General features: G+C 36.4%; 1 protein-coding gene across 4 annotated transcripts in view; it reads left to right on the top strand.

The window, feature by feature from the left end:
* NCOA1 (nuclear receptor coactivator 1) overlaps positions 1–17,655 on the top strand; it is a 221,075-nt gene that overhangs the window by 166,698 nt on the left and 36,722 nt on the right. For all 4 annotated transcript variants that reach the window (XM_054701299.1, XM_054701298.1, XM_054701301.1 and 1 more), the window contains exons 12-17: positions 260–1,580; positions 4,446–4,626; positions 9,845–9,962; positions 11,366–11,534; positions 12,520–12,834; positions 17,092–17,193. In XM_054701299.1, coding sequence (XP_054557274.1) covers positions 260–1,580; positions 4,446–4,626; positions 9,845–9,962; positions 11,366–11,534; positions 12,520–12,834; positions 17,092–17,193 — 2,206 coding nt within the window. The remainder of the gene's footprint in view (positions 1–259; positions 1,581–4,445; positions 4,627–9,844; positions 9,963–11,365; positions 11,535–12,519; positions 12,835–17,091; positions 17,194–17,655) is intronic.

The raw sequence follows: 17,655 nt of genomic DNA, 5'->3' as shown, positions 1-17,655 counted from the left end.
GGATTTTTCCCAAAACCAAGAAGATTTATTTCTCATATAAGATACCATAAGTGCTATTTCCTACTAAGTGGTGCTAATATTTCACAGTAGGAGTAAGTCTACTGTTTTTTCTTAAAGGGATACAGAAGCTCTTTACGTGACAACTTGCACTGTCAGTGAGGTTAATGGTTTTATTTTATAATATATATCAGAAAAATATTTTAATGGAATCTTATGAAGATGTTTGGATAGTAATGTTTCTTTCTTCCCCTTTCCCCAGGGAACACAGTGGGCTTTCTCCTCAAGATGACACTAATTCTGGAATGTCTATTCCCCGAGTAAACCCTCCCATCAATCCTGGCATCTCTCCAGCTCACGGTGTGGCCCGTTCATCCACATTGCCGCCATCCAACAGCAACATGGTATCCCCCAGAGTCAGCCGCCAGCAGAGCTCAGACCTGCATAGCAGCAGTCATAGTAATTCTAGCAACAACCAAGGGAATTTTGGATGCTCACCTGGAAATCAGATTGTAGCCAGTGTTGCCTTAAACCAGGGACAGACCAGTTCCCAGAGCACTAATTCCTCCTTAAACCTCAATAATTCTCCTATAGAAGGTACAGGAATATCCCTCGCACAGTTCATGTCTCCAAGACGACAAGTTAGTTCTGGATTGGCAGCAAGGCCCAGGATGCCAAATAATTCATTTCCTCCTAATATTCCCACATTAAGCTCCCCCGTTGGCATGACAAGTACTGCCTGTAATAATAGTAACCGATCTTATTCAAACATCCCAGTAACATCTCTACAGAGTATGAATGAAGGACCCAATAACTCCGTTGGCTTCTCTTCTAGTTCTCCAGTCCTCAGGCAGATGAGCTCACAGAATTCACCTAGCAGATTAAATATACAGCCAGCAAAAGCTGAGTCCAAAGATAACAAAGAGATTACATCCATTTTAAATGAAATGATTCAGTCTGACAACAGCTCTAATGATGGCAAACCTCTGGATTCTGGACTTCTGCATAACAGTGACAGACTCTCAGATGGAGATAATAAATATGCTCAAACCAGTCACAAACTAGTGCAGCTTTTGACAACAACTGCAGAGCAGCAGTTACGGCATGCTGATATAGACACAAGTTGCAAAGAGGTGCTTTCTTGCACAGGCACTTCCAGCTCCACTTCTGCTAATTCTTCAGGTGGCTCTTGCCCCTCCTCTCATAGCTCACTGACAGAGCGCCACAAAATTCTACACCGACTGTTACAGGAGGGTAGCCCCTCGGATATCACCACTTTGTCTGTTGAGCCTGATAAAAAGGACAGTGCATCTACTTCTGTGTCAGTGACTGGACAGGTACAAGGGAACTCCAGTATAAAACTAGAACTGGATGCGTCAAAGAAAAAAGAATCAAAAGACCATCAGCTCCTGCGCTACCTTTTAGATAAAGATGAGAAAGATTTAAGAGCAACCCCAAACCTGAGCCTTGATGATGTTAAGGTGAAAGTGGAAAAGAAAGAACAGATGGAGCCTTGTAACACAAACCCAACTCCATTGACTAAACCTGCTCCTGAGGAAATAAAATTGGAGTCCCAAAGCCAGGTGGGTGATTGCTAACTTCACAGAATGAACATACCTGGTTATTTTTTCCTTTAATTTTACTCCAGCTATAGACCTGATTTGGATTCAGGCTATGTTTTGTGTTATCCATTGGACATATATTAAAAGGTTAGTATCAATGACAGAAAAATCCCTGGATACCTGCAAGAATTCTCTTTAGAATTTTGGAGGCCTGCAATACTAATGTGGCATTCTGTGAAAGTAGATCTTTCTTTCTTTCTATCAAATCAGAGTTTGCCTTTTTGGAGATTTAAAAATGATACCTTTCCTACTCCCTGTTCCCAACCTTACCTGTTGAATGCAATTCTCTGAGAATAGGACTCAGGGATCTGCATCTCAGAGAAACTTCTTAGAGAACTCTGATGCATAGTGAATTTGGGGGATCTCTGATTAAGTGAAATGGGAGAGAAATGTGAAGAGGTAGACGAGAGGCTGCTTTGTTTGGCTTGCTTTGCTATTAAATTTCCTTTGAAGCCTTTTCTAAGGTTATTTACTTCTTTTGTGATGATGACAACCCTCAACCCCCATCAGAGAATAGGGACTTGGATTATTCTGGGTAGAAGGATATATAAACACACTGTAGAGAAACCTATGCATAAATGCTTATGGATTAGGACATCGATGTTTAGGTTTATTGTCGTTGTTGTTTTTTTGTTTGTGGAGGGTGGGGGAATGGTTTGGGGCAGAGTATAAAATTGATAGTTTCATTTATTGAATAAATTGCTTGTGGACTCTGAAAGTATTTAAGCAACACAGAAAATATGATCCCTTCCTTCTAGGAACTTACAAATAATTATTTGGATAAAAGATAGATATTCAAGAAATAGCTGAAAATTTATTTACAAAGCAGTTTATCAAAAAAACATTGTGAAACAAGATTCACACTTAGTATGCATAGGTCCTTCAGTTTTTTGAGCCAGCTTTATTTTCTGACATCTCACAAAAATCTCTCTTTTCCCTTAGGCATACTGCATTCTAGGCACATGGAAGTCCTTGCCATTCCTGGGATAAGTCATGTCTCTTCTAAGCATCTTCTGCCTTGTTCTCCTTTCTCTGTCTGCTGAACTTCTACTCATCCTTCACAAACCAATTCAGACATCATCTCTGTAAAGCCTTCCCCAGCAGCCCTCGTTAGACATTTCCTTCCTCTCCACTCTAGTGCTTTGTATTGTCTCTACATACTATATAGAATAACACTATTTTGGCTAGTTCTTTACCTGTGTGCTTTTTGCAGAGAAGACTGTCGTGTTTCTTGGTACAACTAAACTAATCATGTGTTTTTAAGCTGAAAAACAACTTTAGATAATAATTATATTAAACCATTACTCTTTAAAAGTAACAGCTTCATAAAATACAGTCATGTGTACAATCCTGTACATCTCTTTTTGGTGCACATATACAGGCATTTCTGCTGAGTTTATATATAGGAGTGGAATTGCAGCATCAGAAGATGTGTGTGTGTTCATTTTTAGTAACTAATGCCAATTTTCCTAGTGTATGAGAATTCCTCCTAGTTGTTCCATGTCCTCGCTGATACTTGTTATTGTCAATCTTTTAAATTCTAGGTGCTCTGGAGTCTGTGTAGTGGTATGTCATAGTTTGATTTGTATTTCTATGATAAATGTTTATTCGTTATTTGGGTATCTTCTTTTATGAACTGCCTAAACTAGTGTCTTGCCCATTTTTTTAATATGTTCTCTCCTTCTTGACTGTTAAGAATCATTTATATGTTTTAATTATGACACCTTTATATAATGGTTATATATTTCAGGTCTCATCTCTATGATGTGGCTTGCCTTTTATTTCGCTTAATGGTACTTTTTGGTAAAGTGGAGTTCTTCATTTTAGGGTTGCCCAGTTTTTCTTTTTTTCTTTTTTTTTATGGTTAGTGGTTTTTTCACATGCATAACAAAAGACACGTTCACAAGTGTTCAGAGTAACTTTTTTGTGCTAGCAAAAAAACTGGAAACATCTGAAATCCATCACAGTTTGAATGGATAAACATATTGTGATATAACATACGTGTGTATGTATTCCATTCATACAATGGAATATTACTCAGCAGCAAAAACGGTGACTAGTGCTACATGTGATCAGATGTCTAAACTTCAGAAATGTAAAGTAAAAGAAGCCCAGACCTCAAAATATGTATATACACAAATAAATCTACTTATGCAAACTATAAACAAAAATTTTAATTAAATCATAAAGGCCAAACAGATATTTTATGTTGATGAATTATCTCAAAATAACCATAGTAGGATAATAAAGCCAGTTAAGCATAACCTTAGACTGATGTAGGGATTATATTCTAGAAGATTTATTTCTCTATTATATCCTCAAGTGGGAAGTCACTTTTCTGGAAACTTTGAAATGGATATACTGTTTACAAAATGGTTTCCCAAACTTTTCTAAATTATTAAAAAAAAGTTATGTAAGTATAAATTTGTTTTTCATTTCATCATAAAAATAGTTTTACAAAATTTTGAACAATATGTCCAAAAAAATCATTCATGATGCTGTCATCATAACATTGTACATTGTACTCTGGACACATTTTCCTAATCCAGCTTTTTTCTAAGGCATAAATTTTATACTGAAACATATTCAATACTATGTGTATATTATCTCATGTCCTTTAGTATATTAATTTATAAACATACAAATTTTTTCTAGTGAAACAGTTCGGTCATATAATTTCAATGAGACCTCAATCTAATAATTTTTTTCTTTCTTCATTATCTCAGAATTACACTAAATTCATAGAGCTTAAAGGAACAACTTTTTTCTACATTGTTTCTGATGTGTGTAGAATATATTGCCACTAATGTTGGTTTCCTTTCTTAGTTTGCAGCTGATCTTGACCAGTTTGATCAGTTATTGCCCACGCTGGAGAAGGCAGCACAGTTGCCAGGCTTATGTGAGACAGACAGGATGGATGGTGCGGTCACCAGTGTAACCATCAAATCGGAGATCCTGCCAACTTCACTTCAGTCCACCACTGCCAGACCCACTTCCAGGCTGACTAGTATGTGTTGAAGGCAAAACCTCATTTTAAATGTTTAATGAAAATGTGGATTAGTGCTTGCTTTGTCTCTCACCATTATTGCACAGACCTTTGTTTGTTAAGAGTGAAATGTGTTTTTTTAATGCCATTCTGAGTAATATACAGTTATATTTAGACATGAACTTCATTCATCATGTGTGTTTTAAAGTACAGTATAACCGGGCCTCCCCGGTGGCGCAGCAGTTAAGCGCTGGGTTGCGGAGCTGCCCGCAGTCTCTGCAGCACTGGTTCAATCCCCGGCTGCTCCCCGGCCACCAGAGGAGGGTCCCGCATGGCGCGCAGACCTCTCCTGCCGCCCGCTGCTCCCCTCAGCAGTGTACCTTGGTCCTTCTGCCTGCTCTGTTCCCTGCTCTGGCTCTGGTGAATTCTCTCACCCTCCCGCGCTTCTGACTATACCCAGTGCTTGTATAAATATAAATAAAAAATATTAAAAAAAAAAGTGCAGTATAACCTCTGCATTTTTTTAAAGATTTATTTATTTATTTATACAAGCATTGGGTACAGTCAGAAGCGCGGGAGGGCGAGAGAATTCACCAGAGCCAGAGCAGGCAGCAGAACAGGCAGACAGACGGAGGACACTGCTGAGGGGAGCAGCGGGCGTGGCAGGAGAGGTCTGCGCAGCATGTAGGACCCTGCTGGTGGCCGTGGATCCAACTGGCGCTGCAGAGGCTGCGGGCAGCCTTGCAGCCCAGCACTCAACCGCCGCGCCACCGGCAAGGCCCCAACCTCTGCATTTTGTAATTAACTCTAAGGCAAGCAGATAATGTTAAGAAGAGTGATGTCGTGTTCTTAACCAAACCCTTCCATAGCAGGACTTATAAAAATATACCATTGGGTCAGATTGTGTTCCCCACAGTGTCTCCCTTGAACACTAGTCTTCTGAGTTGCATAAAAAGTGCTAAAATACCCTGGCAAATGCTATCTGGCTCATACATTATTCCCCTACTAAAGTACTTCAGTTCATATTAAAGATTTAAGAAGACCTATGTAAAAGAAACCAGTTTAGATTTCTTTAACACAGTATTTACTAAATTTCCTTAATTATGAAATTCCTTTTCTCAAGTAATACATGTTACTCCACAGAATGAGTTTTCCATGAAGCACTGTTGAGGAGACAATTATGTTGAAATACATCTCCACTGCTCAAGCCCAGATTAGCATTTTCCTAATTCAGAGAGACTTTGATAGTATAATACTTCAAATTCATGAAGAAAGGGCTGTCAAATTTTTGTCACCTATCAAATTTTGAAGTTGAAAAAAAAACAGTGTTTATAATTCCTTTGTGTTATCTTGAAACTTAAGGAAGCTGTTCAGCTTATTTTCAGAATCTGCCTGGGATCCTGACCTAAATCCTGTCACCCTTCTGATGAGATCAAATGTAGAATTGACTGATTTCAGTCTTACTGCAGCGTTTAGCTGTCTTGATATACTTATTGAAAATTGACCAAGATTTCCAGGCATCTAGAAAGAAGAATCTTGAGTCGTCTCTGACAGTTTGGGAAATTTAGTAAATACTGTGTTATTTCAGCTAGCCAGAAAATAAGATGAGAACAGGAGCTAGAGTCAAATTTCATGTTCTCCATGTAGTAAGTGTTCCCTCGTGCAAATGGATTTTCTGAACCTTATTCTCTTTATCTGCAAAATAAGAATTACATGAAATGACTTTGAAAATCTTTTTAATTGAAACTGAGAGACTTTAGAATCTGAGATATCAGGCACAGGTGGGAAACTATTGGGTGCCAGGATGAAAGGAATAAAATAAAAATCAACATTTTCATTGGTTTACTACTAGCCCCTTTTCTCCATCCACTATGGGATACTGGAGGAGTTTTATCAGGAGACACTGAATATCCAGAAAGATGTCTAGACATGAGTTAAGGGGAGGTCCCTAAAGTGCAAAGGTAATATTGCCATCTAATCATCCTCACAATCAGCCTCCCAGTCAGTGTTTTAGAATACTGATGGAAGTCTACAACTTGAGAGAGGACCAAAAAAAAGCCAAACAGAAAAAAAAAAAAAAAAAACATGCAATAAAACTCTACAATGAGTGCATAGAATAAGAAAGACATTAAAGATTCTGAAAAAAGATATTTTATCCATAATTAATATGGGAAGGGGGAAAAAGGGGGCAAAGATGAAGGAAGAACTTTTAGAAATTTAAAATCTAAAATCTCAAGAGAAATGTTAGATAATAAAACTGAGAAAAAAGTTCCCAGAAAGAACAAAAGACCAAAGGGCAAATAGAAAATAGGGAAGAAAAAGTTAAGATTGATGTAAGGAGAGCCAAACATGATCAATACAATTTCAGAAACAATGAAAGGAGTATGTGGAAATGGAAGAAATGATATTATTAAACAAAATGTATAAACATTTTCTAGAATTGAAGGACATAATTCTCCAGACTTAAATGTTGCAGCAACTATACACTTGAAATTGTTCAACAGGTACCCAAAACACACACACAGACACATTCTGGAGACCTACACCAAAGTTTATCATTATGTAATTCTGGAACATCAGAGATTAAAAGATCCTAACAGCTTTCAGAGAGAAAATATGAATTGCATAGAGTTAATTGGCAAAACTTGAAAGCTATCAAGCCACAAAAAGCATTGAGAAGCTTCAAATGCTTATTGTTGAGTGAAAGAAACCAATCTGAAAAGGCTACAGGTAGTGTAATTCCACCTACATTACATTCTGGAAAAAGCAAGACATAAAAAGATCGGTGGTTGCCAGGGATTCATTGTCATAGGTTGCCAAAGGGAGAGATGAACAGGTGAAGCATGGGGGATTTTTATGACAGTGAAACTATTCTGTATGATGCTGTTATGGTGAATGCCTGTTATTATACATTTGTCAAAGCCTGTAGATACCACAAAGAGCAAGCCTGGATGTAAACAAAGACTTTAGTTACGAAAAATGTATCAGTATTAGCTCATCAGTTCTAACAAATGTACTGCACTAATACAAGATGTTAACAATAAGGGAAACAGCCCAACTAAAAAATGGGCAGACTTTTAAAAGACAGTTTTGGGCAAGAGAAAGGAAAGAGAATAAAGGTTTAGAAAAGGAGCAAGAAAGAAGATGGGGACAAAAATAGGATAGCATATAAAAGGGAAGAGGAGAACAGCCTCTAATCCTCCCCCTTTACCTCTGCGCCCCTACCTTTCAGATGAAGGAGCCCATTGTTGCGTTGCCGTTTCTACATTTTAACCTTTGGCCCAACCAAGAAAATCAAGCATTTTTCCTTACTTTAGTCTTTAACCTTAAGCTGAACTGTGTCAAGTGCAAATAGCTCACATAAGACAGTTTAATTATCATTATATTTCATTGCCTGAGAGACACCAATTAGAACTTCTGGGCATTTGTCTTTTCTTTCATACTTTCCTTTCCCTTGCCCTTTTGCACTGTATTCTGAGCAACTCTCTGGGCCACATTTTTCAAATCAAAGTTCAATCTTCAACCATTTCCACCTATTGAGTTCTTTTCATCATAACTAGCATGCTTTTAATTTCTATAAATTATTTTTCTTTCTTGTAGAAGACTGTTACCTTTATGAAATGATAAATTTATTATACTGTGTAGTGATAAATTTATTATACTTAAAGGTTCATCCATTTTCTTACTAATCCTTTTTTCTTTGAAACTCCTTCCTTCATTAAATCTGCTTTCTCTCCTCATGCTCTTGATTTTTCTTGATTGTTTGGCAAGCTTTGGCTGTCTACTCATATACGCTGCAAAAGACACAGACTGAAAAATGTTGGTAGCTAGAGTGTTTTTTTAGCTAAAAGTGAGAAGCCCTTTACTCTGGCAGTGAATGTAAGTTCTGATTATAGAGGTCCTGTTTTTCACTTGCTGTGCAGGAAGTGGGGGTTGGTGATGGGGAAATCCCTTGTGTAGCTCTGCCTCTGTCTCTGGGAGGTTCCCTGGCGGAACTCGCACTTGAGCCATGTCACTACTAACTCACAGGCAGATGCCAGCAGCAGTTGCTTTCTGAGTGGGCTCTGGGGGTACTGGTCGGCCATTTCAAGGGCCAGTTCCTTCATCTACATGAAGGACCTCTGCTCTTGGAGCTGTCTGGTGTTCTCCTAGGAAAATGCTTCTTTCTGAAAAATCTTCTTTTCGTCTTGTAAGTTTTTTCATTTATTTGAAGATTTGCCATCAGTTTGATTCCAAGTGTTTTTCAGAAACTTTTCGTTGCTCTACTCGTACCCCATTGTTCTTTTGCCTTTCCTTTAGCTGTAGATTTACTTTTCCCTCTTAATTTCTTTTGTTATTTCAGTTTTAGAGGAAGAATAAAATATAGGTACTAATTTTTATACTGGTTTAAGATTATTCTAGATTTCCAAAAGTATTTGAACATTGACAACATCATTGGAGTAGGTGAATGACCTCCTAGGTAGTTGTTTTTGTGACCTCTGAACATACACAGTCCAAGATGACTACTTCTATTTTATTAACTTATAGCATGTTAAAAATACATCATGTGTCTAGAGTTTTGCATAAAACATTTTCAGTACTTAAAAAAAATCCATTTTAATTTTCCTGTTTTTGAGGTTCCATTGAGGGTGTTGTGCCTATTAGCAGGTACCGTTTACTATTATGAAGCTGTAATGAATAGTATCTGATATACAGATAATTTACTGCATATGAGAGTATGTCTAAAATATATATTCTTGTTAGGATTGCTATTTACTAAATAGCCCCAGTCTGCTATGCCCAGTTTCTGTTCCTGCCTTTTATAGAACATATAGAACATATATTTCACCTTTTGCTTGCAACTCTCATCTCATGATAATAACATTTTCCCTACTTATAGTATAGTGTAACATACTGCAGACTAGAAAAAGCAATTAACTAAAATTATTATCATTATCTTTAAAATAAATAATTTCTGACAAAGTTCTGAGTGATTCTCCTAACATTAACTCATGTAATTCATGTGCAAATATCTTAGCTTCAGATTTTCTCTGATTCAGAAACCTTTTCTCACATTCTCATCTACTTGTTGCTATGTAGCTACACTCTAGATAGTTTAAATTTCTGAATAAATGATTTTTATATTATGAGTTACTATTTTATAGAGGAAGTCTCAATCTACAATATATTACTTCTGAAAAATGCTGTTATTTTATCTTCCATCTTGACACTGATTTCTTACACTTTCCTCTTCAATCAGGATTACCTGAGCTGGAATTGGAAGCAATTGATAACCAGTTTGGACAAACAGGAACAGGTGATCAGATTCCATGGGCAAATAATACAGTGACAGCTGTAAATCAGAATAAACCAGAAGAGTGAGTAATGCATTTTGTATTTTATAAGATACCAGATGCCAAATTCTACAACAAAACCACTTTTCCCAAATTGGAGTCCAGTCTGCGTTGGTATTTGTGAGATTAATAGAAGTAAATGGTGAATGACAAAAAAAGAAGAAATGGGATGGGCACCAAGTTAAGCAGATTTATTTGCTGCATAACTACCAGGCTAGTGTACATTGTAATTACCAAGACACTTATAAAGTACACAACTGTTATTACACATCCCTTATTTTAGTTTGATTGAATGCCGTAAAACTCCTGGGAACTATGGCTGAATTGACCTCAGTACAAAATTATGTGACTCTTGAGCTTTTAGTTATATAATTCTTTTGTCCAGTTTTTCTCTCTTTTAAGCAGGAGAAAATAAGGAAGAAAGTGCTCTCTATATCTAGTCAGTGTCCCAACTTGATTAGAAAGTAATTTCTGACTCCATCTAGGTAATTCTATTCCATGGTATACAGTACAGCTCATGCATAACAACAGAGAGATGCATATATAAGAGTATGGCTTAGAACCTTAACTAGCTTAACTGATACATTTACCTCCCAAAAGAAGGATTCATACATTATTATAGTATTAATTGTAGTAGTATCAGTAACAGTAGTAGTATCATTTCTATATAATCCTACATTTTAAGTATCAGTTGGTATCTATCTGGATTGAATATGTGTTTCCTACATGTGATCAGTGAATCATTTGTCTTATTGCACAACACTGAGCACAAAAATGAATTTCATTTTTCTAGTTCAATTTCTTTTGTATATGGCAGTTTTATCAGGCTATCAATATGATGTGATCATCCTTGATAAGTAATGTAATGTGTACTATCTTGATTACTGTTCAGTTTTCAACAATGGCATCTATAGAATAAGTAGAATAAATATGAATATAGACTAAATGATATTTTCCTAAGTATTTGATTTTTGTTTCTTTGCTTTTGTTAATTCTCTTTTTTATTGTATCTAAATAAGTAGATGGGTGTTAGCAGAACCTATTGCATTTATTATTGTATTAATTTTATTGAGGTAATATTGGTTTACAGCATAATATGTGATTTAGAGGTATAGGTTCACACCTTTTCCTTTTCTTAAAAATGTTTGGTTAATTTTTTTTTTTGGCTATTTCTATAAACTAATATGAAGACTATGAAACAAAGTTCAGTGATTGGTCAAATAAAAAATATATTTAAGCTATATACCAAATGGTCATAAAATTTCCTCATATTAAGTATAGAGCATTTAATTGGGTAAGAAATGGTTGAAAAGTACCCCAACAGAGAATTTTCTGAAACTGGATTTGCATATATGTGTGTATACATTATTAGGATTGAATAATTATATGTATATCAATCTGAACTTTCTTATGTTCTGATCCTGCAGCCAGTGTATTAGTTCACAATTAGATGAGCTTCTCTGTCCACCAACAACAGTAGAAGGAAGAAATGATGAGAAGGCTCTTCTTGAACAGCTGGTATCTTTCCTTAGTGGCAAAGATGAAACTGAGCTAGCTGAACTAGACAGAGCTCTGGGAATTGACAAACTTGTTCAGGTATTTATTGAAGTTGGCATTATTTCAATGATGCAGCTTTCAATGAGAAGCTAGCCAATGACTTTCAAACAAAATTTTTCATTGTTCTTACTGTGTCTCTGCCGTTTTATAATTTACCCTTGTGAAAGTTATTGTCATATTATAAATAATCAACTTTTTGAAGAAAAAGTGAATAGTTAGAATTATAAAGTCTTAACCTTTCACTACGGAACAGACTTAGAAGCTCCCCTTGGAATAGAATGCATATTTGTATCAATGCTTCTTATTTTAAGACTTAATTTGTCCATCATTCTTTCTATTTTTCAACCCATAGGTCCCATGACTTTCCAACTGCTAAGTTAGTATTTTTCAAATTGTGGGGTAATACTTTTGTTAATGGAAAATAATAGCATAGAATACAGTGTCAGAATACATAGTCCATAAAAGGGGGGAATTATGTTTCGTGATATTTTCTTTTTAGTTGCACATAAAAAAGGTCACAATTTAAGTTATTATTCTTAGAGTGAATATTAGTCAAAAGTTGGAAAGCCATACACTATGACATTCTGTTAAGTCAGCTATTAAATTTTTTTTAAATAAGGTAAAAGCATAGTTTCTGTTTTTGAGATAGAAAAAAGTGCCTAAATGAGTTCTCATTTAAGAATCTACTTCTGGTATCTTTATTGATTATCAGACTTTATAATGAAGTTCTTTTCAAATATTGGAGCCTCATTTTGTTGTTTTAGGGCCTTTATTTTAACCTTGTTTTCATCTCTTTACTGAGATTTAAAATATCTAGCTAATCTGTTAATTCGTTTCAAAAGTAACTTTCATAAGTGATTCCTTTAGATAATAAGCTTCTGGAGGGTCTCAGGAATTCAGCATGACTATATTATAGTGAAACTTTCTAGAGATAACATGCTCTTAGATCTAAAATTATGTAGAGAAACGTGTTCCTTATGGGTAGGCATTTATTTGTAAAATGTTCTGGCTTATTTTCTAACAGGGAGGTGGATTAGATGTATTATCAGAAAGATTTCCTCCACAACAAGCAACACCACCTTTGATGATGGAAGAAAGACCCAACCTTTATTCCCAGCCTTATTCTTCTCCTTCACCCACTGCCAATCTCTCTAGCCCTTTCCAGGGTATGGTCAGACAAAAACCTTCATTGGGGACTATGCCTGTTCAAGTAACACCTCCCCGAGGAGCTTTTTCACCTGGCATGGGCATGCAGCCCAGACAAACTCTAAACAGACCTCCCGCTGCACCCAACCAACTTCGTCTTCAACTCCAACAGCGATTACAGGGACAACAGCAGGTGAGCATTCTTATTTAAAGGTATGTGCTGACTCTCTGTAATAAGACTGCCTAGTTGCTACAATGAAGATGCCAAATCCACTCCCAGAACCTTTTTGAAAGACTTAAAAAACCGTCCTTGTCTGCTAGGATAAAAATTTGAGACATTTTTAGTCCATTAAAATTGCTGGCTTACAACAAAGTGCTTTAAGTCAGACAATAAAAGCAATTTAGTTTTATTTTTGAGAAATAATTAGGATGAACATAATTTAATATTAAGTAATATAAAGAGAAACAGTTTAATTTATGAAATGGAACATCAAGAAATGTTCATGATTGTTGGAACAGAAAATCAAGTTTATGTATGTTGGTTGAAGTTAGAGTGCTTGAAGTGTAGTGATGTTACTGCATTAAAAGAATGGAAGATAGGATAGTTTTGGGGTCCTAGGGAATATGGGAGAGTTAAATGTTTTCTCATGACAGGTAAAGACTAGATATAGTCATGTAAATATTTAAAATGTGTAAGCAGACAATATAGAAATAATCTCCAAGAACTAAAAATGCAAATACTTCTTTGTTATCTTTTGGAAGTGGGACTAGGCCAGTAGATTGTTGCTTCCTGTTATTAATCCTCTGCATGTTTTTGAAATTGTTTTGGATGTTTTTTTAAAAAGCCTTACTAATTCAAGAAGGAGTCAGAAGGTAGTAAATGATACTAGAAATGAAGTATGAAATAGTGGTTATCAGAGTTGGCTCTAATTTCAAGTCCTAGTTCTAACCTTAGCTCGGGTGAGTTGATATTCAAATTATTTACCCTTCTCAAATCTCTGATTTCTCATCCATTAAACATCTAAAAATAATTCCTTTCCTGATAGGTGCCTGTATGAATTAAATGAGTTAATAGACGTGAAGTTCTTCATAGCACAATGCCTGGTGTAAGAATCAGTATTGATAATCTTTTAATTTTTATGGAGAATAGAAGTGACCAGAAAAAAAAGTAAGATCAAAAGGGCAGAAAATACTGGGAAGTAGATTTTACCTTGGAGATACCTGGCAATGAAAAACAACTGATAAAAGAATAAGCTTCTTGGACCTCCCCTGGTGGTGCAGCGGTTGAGCGCTGGGTTGCGAGGCTGCCCGCAGCCTCTGCAGCACCAGTTTGATCCCCGGCCACTGGTGAGGGTCCCACAAAAAAAAAAAAAAAGAAAGAAAGAAAAAGAATAAGCTTCTTTGAAGAATTATTTGTCATGGCAGGAATTTATGTGGTGACTGGACTGGGATTTTCAGCCTTAGCACTGTAATATTTTGGGATCTTGTTACAAAGGACTTTATATGCATTAAAGAATGATTAGTATCATCCTAGCCCCCAACCATTAGATGCTGGTAGCAGTTTTGGTTGTAACAACCAAAAACCTTTCAGTCATTGCCAAGTGTCCCTTGTGGGGCAGATCAGCCCCTTAGGTTGATAACATCTGGTTTGGTTGATAACATAAAAGAATATCATCTTTTATGTTTACTGTAGAAGGGCTTCTTGCTAAGGCATTGGGAAAAATTCCATTCAGAAAGACAGAATGCCAGCCTGAGTGTGTGTACACTCATGTTTTATGTGTAGCATAGGCTGTGTCCTTCCCTTACCACAGCCCCACATTTCCTTTTGTAATGCAAGTCTTTTAACCTCACCTTAGTAGATTTTAGAATTTGTGTCCCCAGCTCTAAAGGGTACCAGCCTCTCTCCTCACACTTTCCAATCCCCCCAAAAGTTAAGATTGCTACAGAGATAAAGGATATGGTGATCCTTTGGGGAAGATTTCACTGGAAGAAGTAGAACTTGATCTTGCTGAGAAAAAAAATTAGTAATCAGAGAAAAGAGGCAGATCAGAGTAGAATAGTTGTACACAATATTAGTCAGGTTACACACACAGATAGTCAAGAGGAGGGAAAGTGAACAAGATTTGTTTCAAGGATATAAATAGGTCAATTTTTCAGTAACAGAAAGTGCTTATAGATTTTTGCTATTTAGGGTAATTCCTTCTATTTCAATAATAGCCTCTTCATTTTCTACATTTATTTTTTCATTTTTACTATTTCTCATGTATCTTTCTCTCTCCCTATCCATTTCACTCTCACATTATCTCACAAGTCAAGTATAAAGCTGTAAGTTTGGAATCCCACTTGCCCTGCTTCATCACTAAGTACTAATGTATTTCCACTTGTCCTCATGGTTTTCTCTCCTGTTTTCATATTTGCTTTTTTTTCTGCCTTAACTCTACCATCTTTCTGGCCACCTGGCATTCTCTCCATTCAGGGTCCCACTGAGCTTCCTTACGCTCTTGGTCCCTGCCTTCGAATCCCAGATTACGTTAGCTGCTCCTTCTGGGGTGGCTGAGGATGTCCCTATATATGCAAGTACAGAACTTGTGCATTGCCCACCTTTGTCTTGGCCTCTGCTCTTAGGAAGAATTCCCAGGGTATAAGAGTTTCCTTACCTTTGAAGCCTTCAAACTGGGGTGTTGTTGGTTTGTTGTTGTTTTTTAATAAAGCTTCATAAAATTAATGGTTTGTTTAAACTTATATCCATGGTCTGTTGAGTTTAAGAAGTATATAAATTTTGACACTTAAGAGTTCCTTTGACATTTAAAGCCATATGTTGATATCTTTAGTTTTGAAGTGATTCCGACTATTTTATCCTATTCCATAATGCCTGAAATTTATAATTTTGCTATTTACATTATATTGAGATTTCCCCCCTAAATTTAGTTTGTTTCCTGATCGGATAGGAATCAGAAAATGAATGAAACCAGAAGTAAGAGTTGAGCTATTTAGAGATGAGAGATTTGATCACTATTCATAACCCTTTGGATTCTTTTATAAAATTTTCATAGCCCTTCTAGTTTACATATAGTAATTTATATTAAATATATTAAGATAAAAATACGTTGATACATCGGTGTCATATGTCAATATGCTCTATAAGTAACTTATGTTATAAAATACCATGTAAATATTAAGTAGAATTTATATTATTTTTACTATCATCTCTCTGAAGATTTTATTCATATCAAATTAAATAACACTTCCAAGGAAGTGCTTGTTTTGTTACCTGATAAAGTCAAGACATGCCTGGGACTTGGAACCCTAAGCCTGACATAGACTGCATCTTGCAAACTAGAGTTCCATAGAGATTGTCCTAGAGATAATTATTGGTGGCTGTATATCAGGGGGAAAGGGTTTGTGATTAATAAGTTGCAAATGTGCTTTGGCCAATTAAAGGCTCATAGAATCACAGCAGTAAAGAAATCTGTTTCACCTTATGTAACCCATCATTTCCAATACTTAATACAGCACAGCATGCTATTTTCCCAGCACATCTATTAATATCCTGCAGAACAATGTTCTGTAGAACACCAATTTGGGAAATGCTGGTCTAAAGTAATTACTTCTTCTAGCTAAATAAATAGTCCATTTTCTCAGACCATTTGTTTCTTATATAATTCTCTCTAATGAAATCACATTGGATTTTCCCCAAATGTATACCCATCAAATAGGCACCCTTCAAGTCCCTCAACTTTCCTATTCATCTTTTAGAACTTTGTAGAATGTACCCTTATTTTATACTTACTTTTTATTCACAATAGTTTAATACCTAGAGATGATGTTTCTATTCTTTCCATTATTGCACTTGTCTGAAATGACTAAGATTAACAATTTTTTTTTAAGACTTATTTATTTGTTTGTTTGTTTATACAAGCACTGGGTACAGTCAGAAGCACGGGAGGGTGAGAGAATTCACCAGAGCCAGAGCAGGGAGCAGAGCAGGCAGAAGGACCCAAGTACACTGCTGAGGGGAGCAGTGGGCGGCAGGAGAGGTCTGCGCGCCATGTGGGACCCTCCTCCGGTGGTCGGGGAGCAGCCGGGGATCGAACCGGTGCTGCAGAGGCTGCGGGCAGCTTCGCAACCCAGCGCTCAACCGCTGCGCCACCGGGGAGGCCCAGATTAACAATTTTTTAAAAGTATAATGAGCATGCTGCTGTGTATGTACACATACTGCAGGGCATCTGAAAGTATGTGTACAAATATATATACATATGTATACATAGTCTACTTTGAAATGCTCTGCTGTAAGCAGGAAACATTTGATAAATATTAGGAATTGCCAGCATTTTGGCAAAGAAACTAAAACTTTTAGTAATCAGTGAAAAGTTTGTGTTACTCTGTACAGGCCTGCTATATATGTTTGTATGTGGAAATATGCTCTCTCATTGTTTGCATTTCTCTCTAGTTAATACACCAAAATCGGCAAGCTATCTTGAACCAGTTTGCAGCAACTGCTCCTGTTGGCATCAATATGAGATCAGGCATGCAGCAGCAAATTACACCTCAGGTAATGTGAGAGAACAAGACATTGTTAGTACTGCTTTAACCCAAGGTATAGTGCTTAAACTATTGACTTAAGCAACTTTAAGATGATCTCTGAAATGATCTTTTAATGATTTTGATAATGTGGTTTTATCCTGGTATGAATTTATAATATATTTGTGATACCCCTTACTGGCACCTGATTGAAAGCTGAGGGTCCTTTGTTTTATTGTTATTGTCATTGCTCCTAGATGCCAGATGACTAAGTAGGAAACACTTGTTGCTGTATTCCTGTACTGAATAGTACAAGTAATAAGAAGCCCAAGACATGAAACTGTGTGATTGGTACCTAAAACCTGATCAAAACCCAGTTACAGTGCTAACTTATCTTGATGACCTTGTGTTCTCTGCTCAGTCTGAGCATTAACATTTTCTGCATCTTATTTATTTTAAAGATCCTTATGTATGAACCCAAAGCCATAGGAAC

Source organism: Talpa occidentalis, unplaced genomic scaffold, assembly GCF_014898055.3.
Source record: "Talpa occidentalis isolate TD23 unplaced genomic scaffold, MPIMG_talOcc4v2.1 talOcc4.5, whole genome shotgun sequence".
Lineage (NCBI taxonomy): Eukaryota > Metazoa > Chordata > Mammalia > Eulipotyphla > Talpidae > Talpa > Talpa occidentalis.
Note: the sequence above shows the minus strand (reverse complement) of the source record. Positions and strands in the feature narration are given on the sequence as shown.